Below are 14,916 nucleotides of genomic sequence, written 5' to 3'. Positions count from 1 at the left end.
TTGAAGATTTTATATGTGTCAAGATGAAAGAAAGAGGGGAAGAGGAAAGGAAGAGATGAACCTTTTGGAAAACACTGGAAATTAAGACAGTTGAGTAGCAGAACATGAGTAGATCTTGAGACAGGTTCATTTCTGCTGAGAAATAATTTTGGATTTTGAATTTTTTTTTTTTTTTGTTCTATTACAGGTGGAATTCAGGTCTCATTCTATTTCAGAAAAATGTTCTAGTTTTTCTTTAAATCTCAAGTCCAGTAACACATGCAAACATAAAGCACTTCCTTTGCATGCATTAAAAGACAAAACAAACCAAAAAATGTCTCTGAAATGGTGTGCAGAATGTATGCACAAGAACATCTGTTCTTTCTGGTTTTCTGCCTTGTCACAGTTGTATAAAGCTACTGAACAGTGGGACAAAGGCATTTGCATTATTTTATTATTTTTTTTTCTAAACACTCAAAAAAGTTATTTTGGTTATTTAGAAAAATTGTAATTTAGTGTAATGAGTAATTCAGTGAAATGAGTGCCCATAGGTAGACATGGAAATCCTAAACAAATTTAACTTGACTTTCAAGCCTGATCTGTGTCTTCCCTAAGCATACTGAGAAGTTAAAGTCCAGAGCAAACAGTTTTAGGGGTTTTTTATTATTTGGTTTAGGAGTCTTTTTATGTACATATTTCTTAAATTCTTCATTCCATGTTTAAGATGATAACGATATAATAGAGTTGGATTTGGATTTCTGTGTACTTTGCCTTTGTAAGTGATAACTCAGGTCACACTCAGTCAAGGGATAACCCATCCATGAGGTCTGAGCTAGAGCAGCATTCAGCTCTTTTGTTTGCCTCTTTAATTTGAATTTCCATTATCCATTTCCTAGTGGATTGTGCTTAACCACTGTGCTGTTGTACATTTCTTGGACAAATTATCTGCAGTTTCTGGTGTTGACATTCCTCTGTTCTCTGCATGAATACAAAATTTTAGAGTCTGAAGGTGGGAATGCTGTGTTGTAACATAGTATTCAATGGCTATGACACTGATCTGGGAGAGGAGATAGATGCTCACATTCCTCTTGGCAGGTGTAGGGATCAAGCCTCAGTTCTCAGGCTTGAAAACAAATCCCTGAGCTATTAGGTAGGAAGGATATCTTATTTCTAGTGTCCTTTTGAAAAGTTTTGTCTCATTTTCTTTGGTTTTATTAAAACCTTGTGAAACTAAAAAATAGTGCCTGCTTTTTTTCATTTTTTTCTTTTTTATTTTTTTTTTTTTATTTCAGTAAGCCACATTTTAGAAATACTGCCCAGTAATAATTGGGTTTTTGACCTCTGTTTTCAAGTTATGCTGAAGGCCAGCTACTTCTGTAACCCTAAGATTCCAGTGTCTGCACTGGCAATGGGAATGAAGCCAGCACTTAATTTTAATTGAAACAGAGTGAATTAAGCTTTGGAGACAACAAAACTTGAACATCTTAGATAGCAAAGCCTTGATCATAGGACTCCCATCTCCTTTTCCCTCTGGTCAGTTGTATGCTAGATTTGATTGCCAGTTTCCTAAGGGGAAAAAAAGGTCTTTGGATGCTATTAGAAAAATGGCAAGACCGTGTCTGTTATCAGCCAAAGAGCAGGTCCTGTTTATTCCAACAGCCTCTGGGTTGTTGACTAAAGAATAGAAGTTGATGCTAGATAAAGGGAAAAAATAAAAATGTGTTGTTAGCAGTGTAGCTTAGCTCACTTCAGGGTTTTTTTGCGTTGTACTGCATGGATTTGAGCATTTGTTCCCAACCAGGCACTTCCCAGGAGCTGATCTGAGCTGCCAGGGGATTGCTTGACTGCTGGAGCAATGCCCTCTCCTCCTGGTACCACAGCAGCATGGACACAGTGATAGTCTCCTAATGACCCAGGAATTATTTTGGAGATTATTTTGGTATAAAGAGTCCAACAGTAGCCACCCATCTCCTTCTTTCATGCAAGGAAATGCATTCACCTTGCATTTTAAATATATTGATGCTGTTGGGAAAGGAATCCAGGGATCATTTCCATGCTGCAGCCAACCCTACCGAACCAGGCACTGCTCCTGGGTGGCCTCACTCCTTTTTCCTGCTGATAGCCACATTGCCACCCTTTTCCTTGCAGTGGAATTATACTGCAATGCATGTAGCAGGGATGCACTGAGCTCTTGGAAAACTCACTAATTTTTGGTGGGTTACTTTTTTGTCCAGAGCAGAAAGCTGTGTGGGTCTCCTTAGAGCTGCACAGTTCCTGTATCTTGTGGGGCAGAGGGTGGCTGGAGCTGGTGGAGGAGCAGCTCTGCAGATACGTTGCCCTGGGGATGTGGGGCTGGGCATTGGAAGTGGGATGCAGGGATGATGCTCCTCCTCTTCTTCATCTTCTGCTTGTAGCTGAGGGACTGTGTGTAAAAACAGGTGAGTTGGTTTCCTTTGGTTTAAGCTTTGTTTTTTATTAATGTGGGTTGTTCCCCTTCATGACACAAGAGAATAAGAGGGCTCTTTGCCACTCCAGTGAGTCAGGCTTTGTGCTGCTGCTGTCTGCTACCTGATGGATCCATCTTACACCACAGACTGTATAACATAGGTTGTGAAACAATTCTTTGATTTTTTTACAGTCTCAATCCAAGTCTGGAACATAGAAAAAAGCATCAGTCACATAAGAAGCCTACTATATCACAGTTGATTGACTCCAGAAAGGAAGATCTAATCTGATCCATTAACACATGGAAAGTCAGTCTAAAAAGAAGGCTTATAGAATATCTCCTGTCTCCAAGACCTCTTTCCTCTCCCTGCTGCCTCAGATGCAGCCACAGCTGTGCAAATACGTCTGGTTTGCAGTCAGTGTCTTGCACATCTGGGTTTTGTCAGTGTTTGATTGTCCTGCAATGTGAAAGACTGTCTGAATTTCATGCAAAGCATGTTTTTACATTTGTCTTTGTATTGCTCGGTGTCACAATTAATTTGACTCGGAGGCTCTGAATGAGTAGGTACAAGTTAATTAGATCTGCTTTCTGTTGGGCAGTTGCATGTAATTCTCCCTCAAAAACATCTCGAGCAGAAGGCTGGAAATTGCCAGCTCCAGGTCTTGTTCACCTTAAGGTCAGTGAAGTTATCTCTTTAGCCTTTTGTAGCAGGAGCAGTGGAGGCATTTTCAGGGGAAAAAACCCAGCTATTCAGTCTTTGCATACTTCAAAGGCTTTTGCAAATAGCAAGGATGATTGCTGGGCAGAAATGGCTTTTCCAGCAGGAGTGTCGGCAGAGGTTTGAATCCATTAGGAGAGGTATTGTAGGCTTTGTCTCACTAAAAACTGGGGTTAGCCACACTAATTTTAAAGTAGACCCCAAAGCAGATTTTTAAAGGCTTCGTTTTGTTTGATATTTCAATAAAGATCAGGCCAGACTTAAATCTCCCTTTCAGTCGTGCAACCCCCAAAATGGATTTGGGTTTTCATACTTGTATCTAAATGCAAGGTTTTGATCACTTTAAAATGTGAGATTAGTTATTCTCCATGCTGTGTTCTTAGATAAACTACAGTTTTCTGGTACAGTTGGTTAGAGTAGTGATTTATATGTGCTTCTATTTTATCTACTCAAAATCGAGAATTCTTGGTAATGTGGCTGTTGAAAAAGCATTAAAAGGGAAATAAAGTTACCATTCATGTGACTCCCCCTAATCTAATGTTCCTAACAATTTTATTGTGAGGGGGCTTTGTCACAGGTTATTTCTGCTTTATGAAGTTTTTAAAATAAACCTTAGCACAATCATCCTCACAGCACCTGTGAGATTAATGAGTTTCATTCTGGGTGAAGAAACTGTGACAAGAAGTTGCTATACTTTTTTAGATTGAAGTACAAATTTCAGCCACTAAATGCTGTATTTTGCTGGTAGTTGAGGGTCAAATCAAACTTGATTTGGTATCAGTGGGAATATTCTGTTGACTTTTGTGAAAACTGGACAAATTTCTAGGCTGGAGTAGAAGGCAGTGAATGTTCTTTATCTTCTCCGCTCCCTTTGTGAGGCTGCCCTGCAATGCTGCAATGATTGCTTCCATTTTCTTTAGAGAAAGTACAGTTAGTCAAACTGTGCTATAAGTAATACCAAAGGAGGTAATGGCTGGTTCCCTGGCAGCAGCTCTGGATTTCACACCTCTTAAATGTACATGGATTTGCTCCTTAGAGTTGGCAAAAGCCTGACCACAGCAACTGGAGGCTGGAGAAGATAGACTTAGAGAGAGTTCATGCTGAGTTCATGTATGGTCCTAATTTCAGTGATCAATTTGCATCATCAGCATAATATTAAATAGAAATTTTTGGTCCCTTTTCTCTTGGTGACTACTTTTTCCTGGGTTTCATCTTTTTTGGCCCTATTCCATCCTTTGTCAGCGACTTCTCTGCTCCTATGTATCTCAGTTGTCTTTTGGTGTATTCTTTCCTCTTCTGCTACCTCGGCTATCTGAGGTTTTTAAGAGACATGTAAGGTCTTTTCTGGGAGGTGAGTGATGATTTTTTCTTAATTTGTGGCAGGGATGAGATGGAACCTCTGGGGGGTGAATCCCAGGATGTGTTGGTTAGGAGAGTCACCAGCTGGCTGAGATGGGAGCAGAGGAATAAGGAAGGATGTGGCCTTCATCCAGAAGTTTGTATCTTCCCAAAAGAGTTTGCTTCACTTGCCATCCTTTTCTATACTGTGAAAAGCTATTGTGACTTTGGAACTCTGGGAAATTTTATTCTGGGACTTTGTATCTTGATACCACTCCTCAACACCTGTCAGCTCTTAAAATTCAGTTGTGTGTGCAGTGGTTGGATGTGTTACAAAAGGAATGAGAATCATGCTCTGATGTCAGCTGGAGTAATTGAGTCCCAAAATACAGGCACAGTTGCAGCATTCCAGGGTCTCAGGTGGCTTGTCAGATTTGGAAACCTGTGACCTTGTTTGACAGCCTTTGCTTGCTGACAGTCTCAGAGACCCAACATGTTTCCTATCAGTGTGTGTCTCTAATTATTTTGTAAAGGAGCAGAGTTGCTCAGCAGGACATGCAGACACCTGGATGGATAGATACTCAGCAGTGTGAGGAGTGATTGGAATGGTTACCACTGTCAGCCTTTTTCCAAGGCTAGGCTTTTATTTTCCATTCTGTGAAATTCTAACTTCACAGGAAGAAATCACAATATCACAGAATAGCTTGGGTTGGAAGGGACCTTTGAGATCATCTGCTCCAACCTCCTTGCCATGGGCAGGGATGCCTCTTATCTAGGCAAAGGTGCTCAAAAGCCTCCTCCAACATGGCCTTGAACATCTCCAGAGAAGGGGGAATCCACAACTTCTCTGGGCAATCTATTCCAGAGTCTCACCACCCTTGTGCTGAAGATCTAGTGCCTTTTGCATCTGTTTTAACTTGAAACGAATGAGGCACATTATTGGCAAGCCCCTCAGCATGCAAGATTGCCCCCAGAAATCCCTGGATACATGTTATCTGCACTGCATTACCACTCATTGTCATTGTATAGGTGTTGATGCAGGTTTTCTGGTTTACCCCAAATGACCATGGATGCCTTCTGTTGTGAGGCCAGATGCTGACTTAGGCTGATATATTTGGGGCTTTGGTTTGGAACAAATAATAACATTAATAATATATATATATATATATAAAGAATGAATTAAGCAAGACCTCCTCAGCAGTTTTACTGTGTTTTTATCTCAGCCTCTGCATCCAAGATCCTGTCCCTTTGACCTTCAAGTCCTGTGTCATCTCTAAAGACTGTGAAACATCTGAGTGGTCCCCATGGAGCCCCTGCTCTCAGACCTGTGCCTGGGGAGACCTCGCACCGGGATTCCGGAGCCGGCACCGCAGTGTACGGAGCGTGGCCCTGGGAGCTGGGAAGCAGTGCCCGGAGCTGGAAGAGAGGGAAGCTTGCAGCCTGGGAGGGAAGGAGCTGCTGCAGCCTTGCCCCAGGTATAGAGAGTGCTGTCAGCCCTGTTTTCTGAAGTAGAAGCTGCTGTTTGATGAGTTTGGTGCAAAGCAAATCTTCCTTGTTCGGTGTCTGTGCCTGGAGAGGGCTGAGTCTTGTGCTTTCTCTGTCTCTAAAAGATCATTGATTTGGTCAGTGTTAACTGTGATTAATGTTATTATTTACTGCTAGTAATATTCTTGTAATTGTTGCCATTATTGTTATTACCATGACAATAATTACACTTACATAGAGAAATAAAACCAAATTATACCTGCTGCAGTTTATATGTTCATATTTCATAAGCTGAGAGCAAATACTCTTGTTCTCTGAAGGAGCTTTCATACAGATTGCTGTCTTGGAGACTTCTCAGCTGCACACAGACTGGGCAGGTCTCCATGGCCGTGCATTTATTGGCTTTGAAATTGCAATTTTTATGTAAGGTTTAACAATTCCCCTTCATCTCCCCATAAAAAAAATCCCAGTCCTCCTCGAGGAAAATGGGAACCGATCAGAGGCAATAGCTTGGCTTTGACTCAGCTTCCCTCTGGGTATTTGAACTGGGAAACTTTTCAGTCCCTGAGTGCTTGTTTGGTTTGTGGCAATCTTTGTTTTGTGAGGATCTCACTTTTCTGGACTGCAAATCCATGGCATTATGCTTGGGCAGGCTGGCACAGGTGGATTGCTGGTTTGCTTTGCAAAGAAAAAATACTACTTAATTTTTCATCTGACATGTTCTGAGATTGACTGTAAAATGCTTCCAGATTGATAAAATTTTATATGCATGCAGACAAATCTCCCTGTCTGTGAATGAGTGTGTTTAATAGGAGATATATTCAGTGCTCAAGTCAGGAGTTGCTGGGACTTTGCCAGGTGCTGCCAAAACCTTTGACAAAGCCTTTGCAAGATACATTTCTTAGGAAGGCATAACCTATAAAAATGTCTCTACATTGTTGAGTTCATTCAAAATCAAATGCTGATCATTTTTATGCACCCTGCTAGCGGAAGAGAGGAAGTACATAAAAAATAATAATATTCTGTTGCTTGATTACATTCTACAAAAAGGCTCTTACAGAGTGATTTCTGCTCCTGCCCAACCACACATCAATTCCAAAGACAATAGATTAACACATTGTCTTGCTGATTTTGTATAGGAGCATGGGTGCAGATGACACCTGATTGGGGTGGACTGGCTGGGAGTTAATCAGGGAGTGAACAGACCCCTGTCTGTCCCTCATTTTTTTTGGTTCATCTCTTTTTTGACATTGCACAAAGTCTAAGTGCAAACGATTGTAGCTTGCCTGCTTTAGAGCCAGGAGAACCCAAAAGGTGAGAAGCTGATTATTTTCTTGAGGTGCCATTCTTGATATAGAAGGAAAGCTTTTTTCTTTCAGTACATTGCTGCTGTGCCCCAGTTTTTATGAGCCAGTTTTTATGAACTCTTGTGCCTTCCCAATCCTGCCATGTCTGCACATCTTCAGGCAACATCTGTGGCGGAGTATCTTGGTAAGCTAGGAAAAACTGCCTGAGGAGCTAGCCCAGGAAAATAATGTTAGACTACAGGTTAATAGGGCCACTTAATTAAAAACATTGCAAAAACCCTCCAACAATTCTGGTATTTTGTTAATTGTTATTTCTCAGGATTTAATATCTCAAAAAGCAAGGGGGAAGCTATGGCCTGCTCAGGCTATGCAGAATTGAGGAGAATTTTAGGGTAGTGCCTGGTTACTAAACCCTGATTTGGCCCTTCAGTACTGCAGAAATGAGGAGGAGTGAAAAGCTGCAGTCTTACAGTGTGTGCTGTGGATCTGCTGGATGTAAGGTTGTTTGGGCCAGAATTTTGTATTAATGAAGAGCAGTCAGAGAGTGTAAATGTCAGCAGCTGGTAGGGGATGATATGGGTCCATGTTACAGTTTATAGGCTGATGATTTGGGAACTGGTGACCAAGAAAATGGGTGTACTTCAGATGGGAAAGCAGTAGTTTTCAACCATAGGGAGGGTGTAGAGCTAATCTCTAGGGGATAATACAAGGAGTCTTGGCCCCTGTTCTCCTTATTTGAGCATATTCTTTTGCACTGCAGTACCTAGAAAGATAAATCTTTTTTTTCCCCCTTAAATCTGTGCCACCTCATCTGTTGCTTTGCTGGGGTTTTTACCAAACAGTTCTCTTCTTTCTTTCCCTTACAAGAAGGTGATGAATTTAAGGAAATTCAGTACCAGCAATAACAGTGTCTCTCCTTCATTTGCCAGAGATCACAACAAGCTGTTCTTTCTTTCTTTCTGACTTATGTTTGCCTAATCAGATTAGTCTTAAAATCTTTTAAGGTGAGAATCCTATTTGCTTTCCCAGTTCCTGGTAATCTCCTCTTTGCTCCTCGTCAGTTGATTTTTTTTTTTTTTCGAAGCTTTCTGCTTTGGACAAGGGTTTTCCAAAGCACATCTAGACATAGCGAAGAAAAAAAAAAAAAAGGGTGAGGACATAGACCAGAAGGAGAGTGAATCTCTGAGCACAAGAAAGAAGAGGATTCTCCAGAGGCTATTTTCTAATGCAGGGACAGGGAGCACCCTGTGACTTAGGGAAGGTGCATATTGTGGGCTACATCCAACAAAAGAAAAAAAGCAGCAGCTTGGGAGGCAGCACCTGCAGAGCTGTGCTCAGTGGGAGGAGGTGGGTGAAGTTATATTCCAGATTCCTAAAAGGATCCAGAGGGAGAAATAATTCAGACTTCTCTGATAATTATTACTTCTATGAGCTGAAGGTCACATAACAAATTGTGTAAATTTTCTGTTAAATGGGAAGGTCTTTTAATTTCATGGCTGAAGTTTACAATAACTTCTTTGATCAATAGTTTAAATGCAAGAAAATAAACCATGTTAACTGCATGTAGGACTCCAGAGCCTTGTGCTTTACTTTTGGCTATTTGTTCTGAAGGGATTAGATGAAGTGCTTTAAAAGCTTAAATACGTAGGAGGTGATTCTACTTTGTTTTATTGTGATATAAATTTGGAATAGTTCAATTAAAGGAATCTGTATACAGAGGTATAAAACTTGTGTAAATACTGAAAGCATAATTCCTATGGACTAAGGAGACTAAGAGGCTACTATAAACTGGAATGGTATTGAGCAATTGTTTGTTGCATAGCTGTCACTAAGTCATCAGTTTTAAAACAATCTATTATATCATTTTTATCCTGGATGTGTAGCTTTTATGTTGAGTGGGAATAGATAGATTTTCCAGAATTATGATTATGTCTTTAAATCTTTCATTTTGGTTGTGGTTGCTATGTTACAAGACAGGGATTTAGGAAAAAAAAAACCCTCTTTGCTTTGCTGGAAATTGGAAATTTTTCAAAAATTAAATAATGGAAAATGGGAAAGTTTTTAAGACCTGATTTTTTTTCAAAAGGCTTGAGGTTGCTGCTGGATACGGGTGTGATTGTATGGCATTGTAAATGAGGCCTCTTATGTGTCTCAGTAAAAGAAAAGGCATTAGTGTGAAGTAGGAGAGACTTGGAAGAACAAGCAGTGAACTGTGCTGGTTGGCTGCTGGACTCAGGGTTTGAAAGTGGTAGCAACAGCATCTTCATCCCTTTGCCTTTCCCTTGTCTGGGATGCACCTCTGTTCCACTGGGTAGCTTTGTTGTCTCTCATTGGATCAGGAACCATCCATGGTGAAGCTTGGGTTCTCTGGCTCTGAGCAGGATGATACAGAACAGAAGGAACAGAACCCTGTGGGACCTGGTCCTCTGCCTCCTCAGCTGACTCTGTTTAGCAGGGACTTTCAGAGCTCTGCTTGTGATGTGGATGGAAACCTGTCCAGCTTTACCAGCCAAGATCCCTCCTAGGTACTCCAAGCACTCACCTTATTGTTTCTAAACTGGAAGTTTTTGTTTGCCCATTTCCTTAAGCAGATTGATATGGCTGTGGATTTGGAAGGCCCTCCATTTGGGACATTATCTTGCACAGGCTGGTGTGGTCTTTCAATTCTTGTAAGTAGCTAAGCCTCCTGTACCTCATGCAGTGACCTGAAAAAAGTGGAACAAGCCTATTGAAAAAGAAAGGGAAAGGGTGAGATTTTTTTAGCTTTAATAAGAGGTCTGTAACTTTGTAGTACACATGGATGCATATATACTATGTATGATGTCCCTTTCACTTCCTGAGTTACCACATTTTTCACCCTGTGGGGACAGATAACAAAGTGGCTGGGTGGTGTGGTGCCATTAGCTTAATGCTGGTTACATCTCTGGTAAGGTCTGCTCTGACAATAGGATGTCCAAGTGATATTGGTGGCTTTGGACATTTTCAATGAATTGGAAAATTTACAGTTGTGTGGTAAAACCACTGTGGATATTGATGCTGATTTGCAAGTACTGGCTTGGGGTTGGCAAAGCTACAGAAGCCCCTCAAGTGTTTGCCAGCCTGTACTCTCTGTTCTTTACTAATGGCTATTAACAAGTTTCTGATTAAATTTAGGTAGGGATTGTGCAGGTTAGTGTGGTTCATATGTGGGCAAACTGATACCAGCTATCAGCCACCCTGCTTAAAACCCTGCAGAGAGTCTGTGCCATACTGTCCAAGGCTACTGCACCCATCTGGGAAGGTCTTGGAGGTGGTTTCCCTCTCAGTATGTCAGTAGTCCCTTGGTTATGGGTTAGGATTTGCTACTGGAAGACTCCAGGCAGCTGAGGTCATGTCCTGCTGGGAAAAAACCAAGATGGGCTGATGGGGTTGAGGCTTTCAGCTGCTCACTGGCTGGAGCCAGTGGTAGTGTTCATTAAAGACTTCTCTTTGGTGTGCACAGTACCCAGTTAAAATATCTAAGTATTTTTTTTTCCTTTTTTTTCTTCTAGATTCAGGGGCTGATATAGTTTAATTATCTCTGAGCATAGATTTAGTTATTTTGCATAATTTTAATCACTGATGGCCTAATTTTCATAGGTGTTAACTCCCACAGTTCATGCTGAATAGGAGAAGCAGCTGCTCACCCCTCTGGAAATGAGTCTTCAGGATCCAGAGTTCAGAGTTGAGTATCTAAGCCAGATACTGATAATGGGTTTTTCTTTAGTCAATTATTGTTTTAAGAGTTATTTCCCTGAAACAGCTCTTTCCATGGCTGATGTGTGTGTGTTCTATATTTAAGCTTCTAGTTTTGGAAGTGTAGAGCTGCAGAGACAGTGCCATGAAGTGATGTGGAGGAGAAATCCTCATCAGCTGATGTGTGAGGAAGAGCACTTTTCATTGCTTTTATTAGAAGAGTGAGGCTGCATTTAGTGCTGCTGGCCCAAGAGATGAGATTAGGAGTTCTCAGAAGCAACTATTAGAAGAAAAAAAAATCATGGTTGTGCTTTTTATGTTGTGGGAATTCAAGTATTTTATGCTTGTCTTGGGACAACTGTGTTCTTCATTGTTTTCTCTGTTTGTAATAAACCTTGTGAGTGCATCCAAATTCACACATGATGTTGTGTATTATTTAAGAGAGCATGACAGCTCATGTGAGAAGTACCTGTAAATTAGAAGTAATTGGTGGTATTCACAACCATTTTCCATCAGTATCTTGCAAAAATCCTAAGTGCTTTGTGGCTAGAAATCATTCTTATGCCTGTATTTACAACATAAGAAATTAAGAGAAGATTGATGTTTGCTAAGGCAACCTAATATATTTATTTTTCATATAATTATGAGATGCATGTGTCCTTGCCATTGCTGTAGTCAGGACCAGCTACAGGCTGGGGATGATACACAGAATTATAATATGGAAAGCTCTTTCTGCAGAGGTGCCCCACTGGACTTGAGTTTATGTGTAGCTTTAACAACCATGGATCTTCCATAAGAGGAGATTGCACTTGTCTTGAGGAAAAAGAAGGAAATTATTCTATATAGTTTACATTACAGAAAACTAACAAAGATTGTATTGGAAAAAAGTAAGCTATGAAAATTAGAGAAGAGGAATAAAGCAGCAGAAGTGTGAACAGATTGGATATAAAAACAAGATTGCCTCAGATTTGTGTTCAGGAAGCTGAAGAAAGACTTCTGGATCTTATTTACTGCACTGAAATGGTGAAGCATGAATCAAAAAGAATTATGCCTATGAAAACTGTTGTATTAGAAATCTGCTCTGCATTTTCAGACATGGTGGGGAAATAATTTTTGCTTTCTGCTGACATACAATACTTTTTCCCCTACAGGTTTAGCAAGTTCTTCCTGGCACTTAAGCTTGTACATGGCAGTGATGATTGTCCAGCATCCACATCCTGTGCCCAGGAAAGTTATCCTTGTCTGAAAGCCATTATTGTTCTGGAGTTCTGAAGTGAATATAGAATTAAAATATTTTTATCTAGAAAGATTCAGGAATTAAGAACTGAATTACTATAGCCAAGCCTTTGAAGAGTTTGGTAGTTCCCCAGGTGCTTGTAAAGCTGTCACCTGCAGGAAAGCTGCCCAGCACTTGGAGCTCTGTTGACATATGCAGGGTTTTAGCTATTAAGTGCATTTTGGAGTGAAGATTCAGCTCTTGCCAGAGAGAGGTGGTTTAGTGGTTTGAGCCACATGTTTGAAAATGAGTTTTTGCACTTAATCGAACCTCTTAATCTTTGTTCTGTCTTTGCACCCTGCTCAAAGGGTTTGTCAGGATGATTTAGTGTTTCAAAAGGCCTTGGAGATCAGTGCTACGTGGAAAATTTTAGACAAGCACTCCAGGCAAATAGAAAATACCTACTCTTTGTAAATTTAACATTTGGTATGTTTTGTAACATTTGGAAGTGCTGCTGTAAAGATTAAACCAACTTTATGCTGCCATCTAACACAAGCACCAATCCCTCACCTGTAGTCTTGGGCAAAAACTTTATTTTACCTGAGAACTTTTATTTCCAAAGGTTTGCCTGGAGAACTTCTGAATGGAAAGCTTGCCAAGTGTCCCTCCTCCTCGACCAGCAGGAGCCTCAGCACCACAAGCAGATAGGACTTTGTGGAGGTGGCATCCAAACCCGGGAGGTCTTCTGTGCCCAGATCACCCTGGAGCTTTGGATGAACCGACTGAAGGAAGGTACGTGCACAGGGTCATCATGAAGTCTGTGCTTCCAGGAGATCCAAGAGAAAAGAGGAAGGGAAAAAAGAAAGATAACATGCAGTTATTAAAAGACTTTGGCTAACTAATGCCCTCATCATGTTCGTGCTTTCATGGGGATGTGTTACTCAGCATTGGAGGGTCCTCAGGATCCTTGAAGAGCTGCCAGGAGCCACGTTCCTCCTGGGTCAATTCATGCGATTTCTGTAGGTCTACTTGTATGGGGAGTTTCAAAGGGTCAAGAAACTAAATTTTGCTTGGATTTGAGTTTTCTTCCTCTCCTATACCAGGTATCCCTGCCCTTTCATAGCTGAATCCATTTATCTGTGGTTTTAGTCCTGGTTTAGAGTATAAAAAAAGATGTCACACTCCATTCCAGATGTGGCTTTAGCTTCTGCTCCAGACTAATACACAATTTTTCTTGTGATTCAAAGGGGAAAGCAAAAGGAATCTTCTGAGCAGGTGAGAGGGTTTTTGGCTTCTGGAAGTGACTTGTTTTTCTAAAAGAAGAATAATGAGCACATACAGATGCATGATGAATAATTCCTCTTAGACTGTTTTATTTACTCTGTGTGGTGCCCATGTTGTATATATTTTTGAACAGAGATGTAAGATAATAAGAACACAATATCTTATCTTAGATTTATTTACTTACAAAGGAAAAGCAAATGCTTTCTGGACACCCAATGTGTCCTAGCATCCCACACAGACTGAGGTGATAGGAAACCAAACCTGTTTTAATCTCCACTCAGTCCATGAATTAGTTTCTCCCACTCATCTGCCACTACTTTGCTCCCTCAGCACAGACCCCCTGCAGTTGTTCTGCACAAGGATGTGCTGCACATGCCTTTCAAAGCAAGAAAAGTGCTGTTGATGAGAGGTCTGTTACTTTTCTTGACTGTTTTGAGCCTTCAGACCACCTGTGGTCCATGCAGCCACTGTAGGGTGAGCAGCAACCTTCAACTGGCTTCATTCACATCTTCATTCTTTTTCATTATTGTGAATTACTCAAGAAAATGAGAGGGATGTATCTGAGACCCTTACACCAACACAAGTCATAACAGGATTGGTGCTATAAATCCAGTGTGTGATCACCTGCATTTTTTCACTTGTTCAAAGTTGAGTTCAGTTCAAAAATTGAAAGCTCCTCCTATCAACTGCTTTTACAGTTGTCACCTTTCTTTAACAAAAGTTAAAAATTGTATAGACAACTGGGAAAATCACATCTGCAGAGCAGTTGTACAAGGTACAAATTATTACTGCATTCCCAGGCAGAAGTGTAGATTTGCAGCAGTCCTTAGAAAGAGAGAACCACTTATACTGTCAAAGTAGTCTCATGGAAATAGAAAGGAAAGCCTTCCCTATTGTCCCTCCCTACCCAGTAATAATCAGTGTGTCTTACTTACTAGCTGATAATTTTTTGTTCTTTGAACAAATAAGGGATTGACATCATTTCTGTACTCTCTTCTGGGGATCTCAAGTCATAGAATAATTTTATTCATCACTAGGGCATCTCGTATTTTTATTGTATCATTTTTCCAGCAATGAGGAAGTTAATCCTTCTTTGTATAAGCAAATATGGAGCCTAATTGCTACCACCAAAGGTACAGTAATTTTTCTTTCTTCACCTCTTGCATATCCTTAAAGGAATCATTCAGGAATCAAACAAGCGAGTCTAATAGGATATTACCATCCATCACACTTGTTATTCTTCTGGTTACTTGCAATGAGAATTTGGACCTAGGCCCAATGACATATGTGAAAGAAGATTTTGTCCTGTGGTCTCTCCAGCAGCATTCGTGGATAAAATATGTTGAGTCCTTGTTGGAGGCAGGGACCATCTGTGGTGTATTTATATGTATTGCCCAAAGCCCTTTCATTCCCCAGGGATATCTTTCAC

General features: G+C 40.6%; 1 protein-coding gene across 1 annotated transcript in view; it reads left to right on the top strand.

Moving 5' to 3' along the window:
* THSD7B (thrombospondin type 1 domain containing 7B) overlaps positions 1-14,916 on the top strand; it is a 271,583-nt gene that overhangs the window by 55,743 nt on the left and 200,924 nt on the right. Inside the window, exons 3-4 of the mRNA XM_030454359.1 lie at positions 5,705-5,956; positions 12,826-12,995. Coding sequence (XP_030310219.1) covers positions 5,705-5,956; positions 12,826-12,995 — 422 coding nt within the window. The remainder of the gene's footprint in view (positions 1-5,704; positions 5,957-12,825; positions 12,996-14,916) is intronic.

This window comes from Calypte anna, chromosome 7 (genome assembly GCF_003957555.1).
Source record: "Calypte anna isolate BGI_N300 chromosome 7, bCalAnn1_v1.p, whole genome shotgun sequence".
Lineage (NCBI taxonomy): Eukaryota > Metazoa > Chordata > Aves > Apodiformes > Trochilidae > Calypte > Calypte anna.
This window is presented reverse-complemented; position numbering and strand designations above follow the sequence as displayed.